Source organism: Littorina saxatilis, linkage group LG16 (genome assembly GCF_037325665.1).
Source record: "Littorina saxatilis isolate snail1 linkage group LG16, US_GU_Lsax_2.0, whole genome shotgun sequence".
Lineage (NCBI taxonomy): Eukaryota > Metazoa > Mollusca > Gastropoda > Littorinimorpha > Littorinidae > Littorina > Littorina saxatilis.
In genome coordinates, this window is record NC_090260.1 from 23,666,952 (window position 1) to 23,680,752 (window position 13,801).

The window sequence follows — 13,801 nt, forward strand, 5'->3', positions numbered from 1 at the left end:
TGACTTGACTTGAGTATAGGATCGAATGGACAAATATTTATTATTGGCTCACGTAAGTGTAGCCTATGCGATCGTAACTTTGTCTGTCTGTGCGTGCGTGCGTGCGTGCGTGCGTGCGTCTGTGCGTGTGTATGTCTGTGGTAGAAACTCTAACATTTGAAGACGTCACATTACATTGACGTCACATTATGACGTAAGAGGGTTAGACGTCACGCGAAGGAAGTACTGAAAGTCTCGGTCATTATTATTTTGAGCGCGCCGAGACTAGTTGGCAGTAGTGTCCTTGTAAGTAGGCTACATGCAGACAGACAGATCTAGATCTAGTGTCTCGCTTTCTTGCACAGTTTCACCTATGCGCTTTCTGTGTGTGTGTGTGTGTGTGTGTGTGTGTGTGTGTGTGTGTGTGTGTGTGTGTGTGTGTATGTGTGTGTGTGTGTGTGTGTGTGTGTGTGTGTGTGTGTGTGTGTGTGTGTGTGTGACGGAGTGATTGAGTTTGTGTTACTGTTTGTCGATTTCTTACGTGAGCCATGATGGCTTCGCCTCTTGTTACCTAAACTTTCCTCTGTAAAAACAAACAAACTAACAAACAAACAAAACATTGCAGAACAAAACCCGAGTTTTTGTACATTGGTTTGCATCTGCTTGTTTCATAAAGATAACTTGAGTATTTTCTGTAGTGAATCTTTGTTGTAAATTGTTAACGAGTTGCTATATCCTGACAAAAAGATAATGCTTGTGGGGTTCAGGTATCCAAATCACAACATTGCACAAAATAATGTTCAACATTTATCACACAAACTTACAGAAATTATGAAGAGAAAAACAATCAATAGTCATAATTGTTTTTGTAAACTGTAAAACCGGGTTTGACCAAGGATGCATCCCGCCGCAAATTAATAATTCCAGTGGGTTTGTTTGGTTTGTTTGTTTGTGTGTTTGTTTAGTTGGTTTGTTTTTAGTGTCTTTTTTGGTTGTGTAAGTTAGCATGGTTGTTGTTAATGTTGTTTTGCATTTACATTGTGTCACGTGTCTGTTTTGTCGCTTACACAGCGTGCCCAGAAGCCCCGTGCCCATCCCACTGTTCCCATGGCTACGAGTACAGAGCTGATGATTACGGATGTAAAACCTGTGCGTGTAAACTTTACGGTGAGTTCATTACACTTTCTTCAAGGAGAAATGTGACGATAAAGTTATAAAAATGAAAATAAAAATGAAAAAAGACTATATGTATTGATATCGAACGCATCTGTGTGAATGGAACATTGCAAGTTCAAACAAACGACAAAAGATAATGCTAAACTAAAGATAAGACATAAGACATTATAAGATGTTTGACATGTTTGGTGGCTTGTTGACAGACCAGCTTTTTTGTTGGTCCAAGGGGACATATCGTCTTTTGTTTCATCTTTATCGACCAAGGCCGAAAGCCGCGGTTGATAAATATGAGACAAAAGGCGATATGCTCCCCGAGGACCAACAACAAAGTGCTGGTCTGACAACAAGCTACCAAACATCGTTTTTGTCATCATTTTGGTTGTGCAACAAAATGCACAATAACCCACAGGGAGACGAATTTTTAGAATCCAACTCCGGGCGACAAAGCATCGTCACAGTAGCACGAGATAACACGTCAAACTTGTATGTGACGTCAAACGTAGCTTGTTGACGCTTTTCTTCCAGTCTGAAAATGTACAGAGCTGCGATCATACCTGTGAATTCAGTAAGTGTTGAGCATATTTCTTTTCTTTTAAGTGTTTATGACTTTTCGTTGTGGATTTTGCGATTACAGAGATAAGTTGCAAATTGACCATGAGTCGCCGCGGTAATTATCAACATTGATTGGGTCTTTGAGAGTGAATGCTTACAATCGTTGTCCTCGGAAACACAAATCCAAAGCCGCGATGGTTCCACACATCAAACAATCAGCCTGATTGGCTTTTACTTTGACAATCCACGTTTCACATGAAAGCTCAAACCCATGCATGGAACTAGAAGGGGGGAGTTTACGTCCTCTCAGAAACTATTTCTATTTGGGACAAGAGTTGGTGACTGGAGCTAGGGAGCTGGTAAAAGTGAGAAAAGAGGGGAGGATGACGGGGTGGCAGGAGTAGTGATGATAAAAGTTTGATAAGAGGGATACATTCTTCTTCTAGATAGTGTGATTTAATATAATTGGGTTTGGCACCCGTTGTCTCCAAGAGCGTTGGGAATAGGGTGTTAAAAGTATACGTTTATTTTCCAAAAAAGTACTTTATAAAAAGTGATAAAATTTCAGAGCCACTTTATAAAATCAAAGGTTAAAAAAGGTGATTCAGATTTGTACAGGGAGAGCTTAAAAGCAGATATATACAGCACGTAGGCCTTTTTTCATTTCACTTGCAATTTAAGAAAGCTATCTATGCCACAGTGACGCACCGAACACATTCGCTCACACAGATATGGGGTATATACACATGGTACTGGCCTCTAAATAATGTTGCGTATAAAATAGTTTGTCGTATATTGACGAGTAATTATATACATTTAAAATAGTTTTGAGAATAAAATAGATTTTCACCTAAGGAACGAATAAGAGTAGTTGAGGTATGGTGTGGAGGGTCTATTAGGGTGTGCGGTGCTCAGCTACCGTCCCGCCGGGTGGAGCCCTGGCCCTTCGCTCCCGGCAGGGGGTGCCGGCGGGCGCGCGCACCCAATAGTAGTTGGGGTATGGTGAGCGAGAGTTGAGATGTGGTAGGTGTGACGTCTCGAGACACGAACCCCCTTCCTTCTGGGGTGGGGGTGGAGTGGGGGAGGTGGGGGACAGGGACGCGTACCCGCTGTACGCACAGGGAGGTGGGGGGGATGGACCGGTGAGAGCCTTTTTGAACGCGGTACTGTGTTTTAAGCCCGTCCGTTCTGTTAGGCTGGGGTGAAGGTCGGGGGCTGTGGATACGTCACACCAGATAGGAGCTATTTATGAACGTCGCCTGTGCTCCCGCCCCCAGTGGCCACCAGCCAATGGGAGCGCTCCCTTGTGGGGCGCAGGCATTTGGATGGTATCGGGATCCGCCAAGAACGCACGCGAGCTCGGCGGCGCCGTTGACCAATGACAGCCTTTGGCACAAAGGCCGAATGTTTCAATGTAAACATAACTGTTTTAATTAAAAGCAACAGGCCAAGTTGGAGTGATAGATCAGTTTCGCAAAAAAACGATACATGATCTAGACCAAGTTTGTCGTCGGGGTTAAAAAATTGAGCTGGCGTTAGGTTAAACGTGTCCATGTAATCGTATAGTGTTGAGAGTCGTGTTTTGTTTGTATCACATTTGTCAAAAATGTGTTCCAGGGATATCTGGCTGCCGCAATCGCAGTTTTGTTTAAACACAGTGCAGTTTAGGCCTTTGGTGCGGGCCCTTCTTAGAATGCGTAACAACGCAGGGGGAAGTATGGGGAAGAAGCCACCTTTGATGAATTTCATGGGGTCATTGTTATATTTACATTTAAGTTTAGTATACAAGAGTGAGTCTACAAAGCTGTAGTATTCTGAAATGGAAAAACCTATGTTAATTTCTGTATTGGTAGAAAGGGCTGCCTTTTTGGCTGCGGTGTCCGCTAGGTCGTTGCCTCTTAAGTTAGTATGAGAGGGTATCCAGATCAAGTCTAGGGCTGTGCCCTGTGAAATAACTTGGTGACATTGGAATAAAATCTCTTGTTGCATATTTGCTCTATTTTTGGTCCCATTTTCCAGGGCTTCTAGGTAGGATTTAGAATCAGTGCAGATTACGACGCCTGTGGGGGAGACAGGCATATCATTGATAAATGAGACTGCCATGAGAATAGCATACAGTTCTGCTGAGAAGATTGAGATGCCTTTGTTTAGTTTAAAACGCTTTTCAATTTTAAGTTCTGGGATTACAAAAGCACAGCCCACACTGCCGTCCGGCAGCTTCGAGCCGTCTGTATATATTTTTAAAAAGTGGCTGTAATCTCTGTTTAGTTTTTCTTTTGCCAGTGTGGCTAGGAACAGCAGATGGTCTTTCTTCTAATTGTGTTTACTCTTAGAGGTAATGTTTGGGGGTTCCAATAACCACGGAGGGTATTTTGGGGCCTGGATAATTTCTATGTCTTTGATCAGCTCGTTTAGGTTGTTGAGTAGGTTTTCTGCATAATGCTTGATGGGAAGGGTTTTCTCGTGGAGTTTGGGGGTGTATAAATTTGTATAAGCTTTAGTTTTGTAGAAAATGGTTGGGTCGTTTATGGTCTGAGTTACACTGTTAGGGGCTCTTTGTTGTCTTATAAGATATTGGGTAGTTCGCAGTAGGCGTTCCTCATCGAGGGGGAGCCAACCCACTTCTCTGTAGGTGGCTTTTACAGAGGCCCAGCTTGGGATGTCTAGCGCTATTTTTAAGGCCTTTACTTCCGTAGTTTGCAGTTTTTTTCAGTGTGCGTTTAGGTGCGGCGAAGAAAGATTCTTGTCCGTATTCGAGACGCGAGCGGACAAGGGCTCTTACCACCATTGTTATACTTTTTTGGCTGTTTGCCCACGGTTTATTTTTGAGGAATCTGATTACATTTATTGCCTTTGAGGCTTTTTGTATTAGGTTGTTGATGTGGGGGGTCCATGTTAGCTTTTCGTGGATGGTTACCCCTAGGAATTTTACCGTTGTGCTGGGTTTTATGATTTGGTTATTTATTGTAATAGAGCATATCTTTTTAAAGACCGTCTTTCTGGATACTACCATAAACACTTTTTTCTCTGGTGAGAGTTCGAAGCCGTTCTCTACCATATACTGACACAGGTTGTTGACTGCACTCTGATAGTACGTCATATCAACACCAGTTTTTCCTTGTTTACACGGTCTTTTAGAGTCTAGCAGTGCGAGGTCGTCTGCATAGAGCAGAACGGTAGCCCCGCCCACATTTACTGTGTTTATGTCATATAACATGATGGAAAAAAGTGTCGGCGCGACAATTGAGCCCTGGGGCACGCCCATGTCTAAGACATGTTTATCAGAGATGGCTGAGCCCACTTTAACGTTAATGGTTCTATTTGAAATAAAAGCTTTAATAAAATGCAGGATACGGCCTGTGATACCCAGGTGTTGTAGTTTATCTAATAATTTAGCGTGCCACATGGTGTCAAAAGCTTTTTTCACGTCATAGAAGGTGCCTAAGAGAGTGTCTTTCTGGTGGGCTAGTGTTTTTTTTATACGTTCAACAACGTTTACAACGTGATCTTGGCACGAGCGGTTTTTACGAAAGCCCGCCTGGCATGTTGGAATGAGGTTATTTTTTTCTAGGTAAAAATCTAGTCTGTCTTTTATCAGTCGTTCATAGACCTTGCCCAGGTGTGGGGTGAGGGCTATAGGCCGATAACTATCTGGTAGGGATTTTGGTTTATTAGGTTTTGGAATGCCAATCACTTGGGCTTAAACCCATGCATTCACCACCTCCAGTTATTGCATGAGGAACATGAGATTTATTTACCAGGTGTTTGCGAATGAAAACTCGTGAAAATGATAACAAAAGATTTTATTACAACCACGTGGATTACACAAGGTGATACTTAACCGTGTTTGTTTGTTTTTCATTTCATTTTCATTACTTTATATTTTCTTTTCTAAGACTGTTTTGTTTTCTGAATACAGTGAAGAGACTGTGTGTTTCTTTTATTTTCTAAGACTGTTTTGTTTTCTGGATGCAGAGTGCTCAGAGGTTAAATGTCCAGCCGACTGTTCCCATGGTTACGAGTACAGCACTGACGAATACGGCTGTAAAACCTGTGCCTGCAAACCTTATGGTAGGTACCGTTGTTCTCAACTGCTTGTGTTGTTGTTGTTGTTGTTGTTGTTGTTGTTGTTGTTGTTGTTGTTGTTTTGTGGGTTTCTTTTTGACGAGGGTCGTGGTGTATGTGTGTGTGTGTGTGTGTGTGTGTGTGTGTGTGTGTGTGTGTGTGTGTGTGTATGTGTGTGTCTGTGTGTGTGTCTGTGCGTGTGTGTGTGTGTAGAGCAATTCAGAGTAAACTACTGGACCGATCTTTATGAAATTTTACATGAGAGTTTATGGGTATGATATCCCCTGACTGTTTTTTCATATTTTGGATAAATGTCTTTGATGACGTCATATCCGGCTTTTTGTACAAGTTGAGGCGGCACTGTCACACCCTGGTTTAAACATAAGTTTATTTTAACAAAGGTTACAATCATGACATGTATACAAAGTTCACAGAAACAGCAACAAGCTAGAAGCTTATAGTGGTGTTCCTGCATGACAGTACAACATAAGGCGGTAACGGCTGAAAAATTTGTCTCAATAAACCAAATCTATTAATAACGTAATGAACGTTGCATTATGATGATAAAGAAAAACAGTAAAGGAAGGAAGGAGGGAAAGAAGATGAATAAAAGATTGATTAAAATTTTGGCCAAGCAATATTTGACGAAGGCCGGACTTTGGTATTGCATTTCAGCTTGGAGGCTTAAAAATTAATTAATGACTTTGGTCATTAAAAATCTGAAAATTGTAATTAAAATCATTTTTTTTATAAAACGATCCAAAATTACGTTCATCTTATTCTTCATCATTTTCTGATTCCAAAAACATATATGTTATAATCGGATTAAAAACATGTTATCTTATTCCTTGTCGGTTCCTGATTCCAAAAACAAATAGATATGATATGTTTGGATTAAAAACACGCTAAAGTTAAAACGAAGAGAGGTACAGAAAAGCGTGCTATGCAGCACAGCGCAACCACTACCGCGCTAAACAGGCTCGTCAGTTTCACTGCCTTCTGCGGACTACGGTCATTGTCAAAAAATGCAGTGCGTTCAGTTTCATTCTGTGAGTTCCACAGCTTGACTAAATGTAGTAATTTCGCCTTACGCGACTTGTTTGTGACTTCTCTTTGATCAATGTTTGCATTCTTTTGTTTTGTTCTTGTCATGTTTGGGGTTTTGGGGGTATCTTTCTCTTCTTTGATTGTTTTTCTCGGTTTGCCTTTATTTTGTTTTATTTTGTGTATGCCTTTTGTTCGTACGTTTAGATTGACAACGAGTCAATACAGGCAGCTTTAGACGCTCAGAAAAAAGCCTACATAGAATGGCAGAACGACCCATCATCAGGCTCCAATAGGGAGCAGTTCACAAAACTTCAGGCCAAAGTACAGTCTGAACTGCGAGAGATGCAGGACCAGTGGTGGCAGAACAAGGCTGCAGGGCTGATAGGTGCACGGAGCGAAAGTGAGTGCCACCCACGTGGGGTGGAGCCAGCCGCGGGGTCTGATTGGTTAAAATCACCAAAGATCTCCATGTCAACCAATCAGATCCCGCGGCTGGCTCCCACCCACTTGGGTGGCACCCACTCTCGCTCCGTGCATCTCAGCCCAGAAGTCCAAAGCTATGCCGACTCCAACAACGCAAAGGAGTTGTGCAGCTCCCTGAAGACAGTATAATATTATGACTTGAACCACAGTGGCACTCTCCCTTTTAACCCCCCCCCCCCCAATTTCAGACTGTCTCCTTTTAAAGACCTTGCTTTGTAAGTTTATCTCTTCATAACCTTTGTAAATTTCCCCGCGGGTTAGGGGGAAGAATTTACCAGATGCTCCCCAAGGCGACTAACGGATTCTGTTTCTCCTTTTACCCCTGTTAAGTGTTTCTTGTATAGAATATAGTCAATTTTTGTAAAGATTTTAGTCAAGCAGTATGTAAGAAATGTTAAGTCCTTTGTACTGGAAACTTGCATTCTCCCAGTAAGGTAATATATTGTACTACGTTGCAAGCCTCTGGAGCAAATTTTTGATTAGTGCTTTTGTGAACAAGAAACAATTGACAAGTGGCTCTATCCCATCCCCCCCCCCCCCTTTCCCCGTCGCGATATAACCATCGTGGTTGAAAACGACGTTAAACACCAAATAAAGAAAGAAAAGAAAGAAACCTCCATTTTAAAACTCCCTCCTTTTTAAGACCTCATTTTCTCAGATTTGTTTAGGTCTTAAAGGTGGGGGGGGGGGGGGGGGGGCACTGTATTTGATGTTTCTTGTTTGCTCTCACAGTGTGTCCAGATGCCAAGTGCCCGGACTACTGCAAGCACGGCCATGAGTACAGCACTGACGGGTATGGATGCCAGACCTGTGTCTGTAAAGCTTTTGGTGAGTACAACGACTGTTGCTGTAAAGGGGTATTTTCCACCCGGGGTCAAGACCAATCCGAAAATAGAGGAATGCACCTTTATCATAGTCCCGGGACAGACAGACAGACAGACTGGCATAAAGACAGACAGGCAGACAGACAGAAAAACACAGACAGACAGATCGTCACAGACAGATACAGACACAGACATGCACACAAAGACACACAGATACACACAGTCGCACGAACACACACACACACACACACACACACACACACACACACACACACACACTGACACACACACACACACACATATATATATACACACATACACACACAAAAACACACACACAAACACACACACACACACACACATACACATACAAACACACACACACACACACACACACACACACACACACACTGACACACACACACACACACACATATATACAAGATACAAGCTCAGAAAGTTAAACAGAATAGAGATACAGAAAAGTGTGTTATCCTGCTAAGCGCAACCACTACCGCGCTATTCTGGCTTGTCAATTTCACTGCCTTTTCCACGGGCGGTGGACTGACGATGCTACGATGATACGGCCTTGGTGGGCAAAAAATGCAGTGCGTTCAGTTTCATTCTGTGAGTTCGTCAACTTGACTTAATGTTGTATTTTCGCCTTACGCGACTTGTTCATCTTGGGTTTGTATTCACTCTGTATCTTTACACAGCGTGCCCAAAAGCAAAGTGCCCAGACTACTGTTCCCATGGCTACGACAACACCTCTGATGAATACGGATGTAAAACTTGCGCCTGTAAGCCTTACGGTGAGGAAAACCGCCTTTGTAAACACTTGGAAAAAATAGTTTAGTGGAGCTATTCACTATTAGAATCTGAATTAAGACTAATCGTCAGTAGCATGCACAGCGGTTTCCAATACAGAAACAAGAAATTCCTCCGATAGGAAAAACACCCCCTATAAAGGGAAATAACCTTCTCAGTTGGTGGCAGTGAGAATGGTTATTTCCCTTTGACCAACGGGGGTGTGCCTCTATAAGTCGTTGTATAATTTTAATCCACCAATAACTCCCTAACCGTGTGTTTGACTGGTCCCAATTTTTGTAAGGACCGTCTCAGGAATGTATAGAACCTGTTCACCAAGTTTGGTGACGATCGGTCCGTTCATTCTTGAGATCTATATGCGAACACAAACACACACACAAACAAACAAACAAACAAACACATCGACCGAATCCTATACACACCCCTATACCGGGGGTGTAATTAGAATCTGAATTAAGATTAATCGTCAGTAGCATGCACAGCGGTTTCCGATACAGAAAATACAGTGGAACCCCCTTTCTACGACCTCCACAAATTTGATAAAATCAGGTCTTAAAAAGAAAAAAGTCTTAAAATGGAGGTACCTTAACAGAGGTCATAAACAGAAAGTCTGAAAAAATAAGGTCTTAAAAAGAAGAGTCTTTCGGATGAGACAAAAAAACCGAGGTCCCTCCGTGTACACTACATTGGGGTGTGCACGTTAAAGATCCCACGATTGACGAAAGGGTCTTTCCTGGCAAAATTGTATAGGCATAGATAAAAATGCCCACCAAAATACCCGTGTGACTTGGAATAATAGGCCGTGAAAAGTAGGATATCCGCCGAAATGGCTGCGATCTGCTGGCCGATGTGAATGCGTGATGCATTGTGTAAAAAAAAATCCATCTCACACGGCATAAATAAATCCCTGCGCCTTGAATATGTGCGCGATATAAATTGCATAAAAAAAATTAAAAAAATCCCTGCGCTTAGAACTGTACCCACGGAATACGCGCGATATAAGCCTCATATTGATTGATAGAAGAGAGTCTTAAAATGAGGGTAAATTAACAGAGGTTATAAACAGAAAATCTGAAAATGATAAGGTCTTAAAAGGGAGGAAGTCTTAAATAGGGGGGTCTTAAAAGGGGGGTTCCACTGTAATGAGTTTTGTGTATAAGTATGCCTGATGAAGCAGTACGGCTACTATTGCGCGCTTCTGCTGTGCATTCACAATTACGATTATTTGTTTTGTTTTTTGTTATTCTGCATTCTATTCTGGTTTTTCTTGTTTGTACTTCGTGCACACAGAGTGTCCAGCAGTGAAGTGTCCAGCCTCCTGTTCCCATGGCTACGAGTACAGCACTGACCAGTATGGCTGTAAATCATGTAACTGCACACCTTATGGTGTGTATATTTAATTGTTAACACAATTTATATTGTACATACATCGTTCTAATTTATTTAAACTTTTGCTTTTGTTTTTCATTGATATTCAGTACTTCGCCGGTTTTACTTTCCTGGGTCAATTTAAGTTTTAATATGGCAGCCCTTTTTTCGTCTACGTTATTCTGTTCTGGAATTATTATTACCTTTTTGAATCACTGTACCTCAACATACGTTATGTTAATCAAGACACGATTTTTTTCTGAGGGAGGGGGGGGGGGGGGACTCTGAAATTAACCAACCAAAAATATATTGGAACACGAAAAATTAGGTTCACAAACATAGTTGATTGTAACTGCAATAAAATTGTCTTTACATCTGGTAATGTTTTTCTGTTGCAGTCTTTTCAAGTTGTAAATGCAATGTCACTTTCCTTTTACATTTATGATGAATTAGGGTACATATGACATCCTAAGTATCCCAACCTAAGGACGCTCTCTTGAAACCATTCGTTGTTCTTGCTGCTGACACAGAGTGCCCGGATGTCAAATGCCCGGATTACTGTGCCCATGGATACGACCACGGTGTTGACATGTACGGCTGTAAGACCTGCATTTGTAAGGCGTTCGGTAAGTGAAACCTTTCTGTTCTGCTGAATGCAATGATTCTTGGTTTGCTCGAGCCTTTGTTTGTTTGTTTGTTTGTGTGCGTGTTTGTGTGTTTGTTTGTGTGTTTGTGTGTGTGTTTCCCCATCTGGTAGACACTCGGTTTGATATGACGCACGAAGGCACACATATCAATCTTCCTTTATTCTCAGATTGAAAGAGCGTGCCAAACTTGTGAGCGTGTCTTTGAAAATCGTTGTTAAAAGTCACGGACAAAGATACATTCATGCAGTCTGAGGCGGTGCCAAAGACAACGCATTGCATACGGCGAGAAATGCATGACCTTGTTCGCATCTATAGCCTCTTTGACCTTAATCCAATATGGCACTGTTTATGCCAGTTTCCATATAAATTTTTCATTTCTTTTTATAAGTCACTTCAATAACTACCCAGAAAATTAAGTTCTTCCATGTATTCTCCAAGTTTCAATTTGATAATTTTAGTGCCTCACATTGCCTTAAAGCCCCAGTCTGCCTCAAATTGATAACAGATCGATTTAAATCTTCTCACGAAAAAAGAAGTTTTAACTTTATGGAACACACTTGCAATAGCATTTAACTGCATTAAATGACACAGTTCGTTTGAATGCCTATTCTGCTTGCGTAAACCACACACCAGATTTCGTGGTTTAATTTACCCCTGAGCCACCGGATATTGCATTTGTAAGGCGTTCGGTAAGTGAAACCTCTCTGTTCTGCTGAATGCAATGATTCTTGCTTTGCTCGAGCCTTTGTTTGTTTGTTTGTATTAATTTTGTTGTGACCTTTTTCTCCAATTTTTGATGGGGCTCTTTAATGACGTCATATTCGCCCCTTTGAAAAAGGTGAGGCCGCACTGTCACGGCCCCATTTTTTCATCAATTTCTTGGTATTTTTGTCACACTGTCTTTGACCTGGTCCGGACTATTGGATTTCACTTTAGCCTGGTACCTTAAAAATTTGTTTATGCAATATTCATTCAAAGTGTTTTGAAAAATTTGAAACTGAATCAAAAAGGTTTGACATGTACCGCGGCTGTAAGACCTGCATTTGTAAGGCGTTCGGCGAGTGAAACCTGTTGGTTTAAGCGTGTTTTTATTTATTTTTTATTTTTTTTTGCCAAGCACATCATTGTGGGGCTTTTAATCAATAGCATGCATCCGTCTACATTTTATCATCATTCATCCATCAACATTTATAATAGATATGTTTGGCAAGTATACACAACACACAGCATTAGGACATAACAGACAGACGGACATATAGCATACCGTTCTCCTACAAGTAAGGCCGGAGCTTAACATAGCATGCAGATTACAATACTTGAAATTATGGACGTATTACCTGCTTAATAATAATAATACAGTCAGTTAATAATACCGTCAAACAAAGACAAAAAAAGAAAAGAAACAAACAAAAAACAAAGCCAAAACACATTTATATATCATCACATCTCTGCACAACCTAGCGTACTACCTAACCAACTCTTCATATGGGGACCATAATTCTACAAATTTGGTAATGTTACCAGATTTGAAACTGGAATATTTTTCTATTTCAAATCTGTATTTCAAATTTCTTAGAAATATTTCTAACAGTGGCCTTGTCTCTTGTAACTTACTCTTATAAATATAAAACTTTGCAAACAAAATGATAAAATCCAAAACCACATCTACCTTAACATTGTTCATACACCCAAACAAAATAAATTCTTCTGTAAAAAGAACATTTGCGCGGTAAATACCACTTCTGTTTAACAGTTCTTCCAAGTCAGTCCAAAATTTCCGACTAAGCGGGCAGTACCAAAATATATGTGAAATTGTTTCATTTTCAATTTTACAAAAGGCACAAAGGGGACTGTCCAGAATCTTTTGAACAAATAGCCGGCTAGCAACACCAAGAATGCGGTGAAGCAATCTGGTCTGGAACCATCTTAACTGTGTGTCCTTAGTTGTTTTGAAACACTTATCAAAAATCTGTTTCCAGTTCAGGTTGTAAAAATACATATTCCATCTGTTCATGCCTGCAGGGTTATCATCAAATTTTGATTTCAAAAGGACTTCTTTAATTGCCTGTTTGCCTCTACAAATAATCTGCCAGGGTTTATAATCCCTAATCTGAAAACCATTCAACGAATCAATTTTTACTTTTCTCTGATATTTTCGTCGGGACTTAATCACTCCCTCATAGAATAAAAAATTAGTTTGAACAAAAGGTAAAGAAATTTCCATTTAAATGTAGCAACTGATGGATAAACACTACATCATTTTCAATCCATTCCTTATTTACTATTGTACCGTGGTCTCGTATAATGTTCAAATTGTAATGTATACATTCGGAAACAAAATCATTCACATTAATTACCTCGCTTAAGGAACAGCATTTCTTATAATGTTTCAAAACATCCTTCCAAAAACTGTTACCACATCGTTTCATTAACACATTTACATACTCGGCACCCACTTTAAATATGTCTTTCATTCCAGGTATCATATCAAAAATAAGCTTTTTTACATCAAATTCAAACATCTTTAGTCTGCGAATCCAATTTATCTTTACTGACGCCTCCCGCAGTGGGGCACTGCGGTTATGAAATTAAAAGCCCCTCCTGTTTTTGGAACCACAGGAGCTTTCTAGTTTGCTGTTAGGTAGATTTTTGGTTCCTCTTTCCTGTCATGCTCTCTTTTTCTTCATGAATTCTTTTCTTTTTTCTGCCTTCTTGCTCATTCACCTGTATTTTTTCCAAAAATCTCTTCTCTTGCCGCTTGTCTCGCGATTCATGTGTAGTTTAATCTGTTAGTGTTCTGATGTAAGTCCAGCAGTAGATAGGTTAAGCCTA

At 40.7% G+C, this 13,801-nt stretch overlaps 1 protein-coding gene across 2 annotated transcripts in view; it reads left to right on the forward strand.

The window, feature by feature from the left end:
* LOC138950625 (kielin/chordin-like protein) overlaps positions 1–13,801 on the forward strand; it is an 84,972-nt gene that overhangs the window by 46,524 nt on the left and 24,647 nt on the right. For both annotated transcript variants that reach the window (XM_070322332.1, XM_070322333.1), the window contains 6 exons: positions 1,051–1,146; positions 5,683–5,778; positions 8,035–8,130; positions 8,843–8,938; positions 10,245–10,340; positions 10,853–10,948. In XM_070322332.1, the coding sequence (XP_070178433.1) occupies positions 1,051–1,146; positions 5,683–5,778; positions 8,035–8,130; positions 8,843–8,938; positions 10,245–10,340; positions 10,853–10,948 (576 nt within the window). The remainder of the gene's footprint in view (positions 1–1,050; positions 1,147–5,682; positions 5,779–8,034; positions 8,131–8,842; positions 8,939–10,244; positions 10,341–10,852; positions 10,949–13,801) is intronic.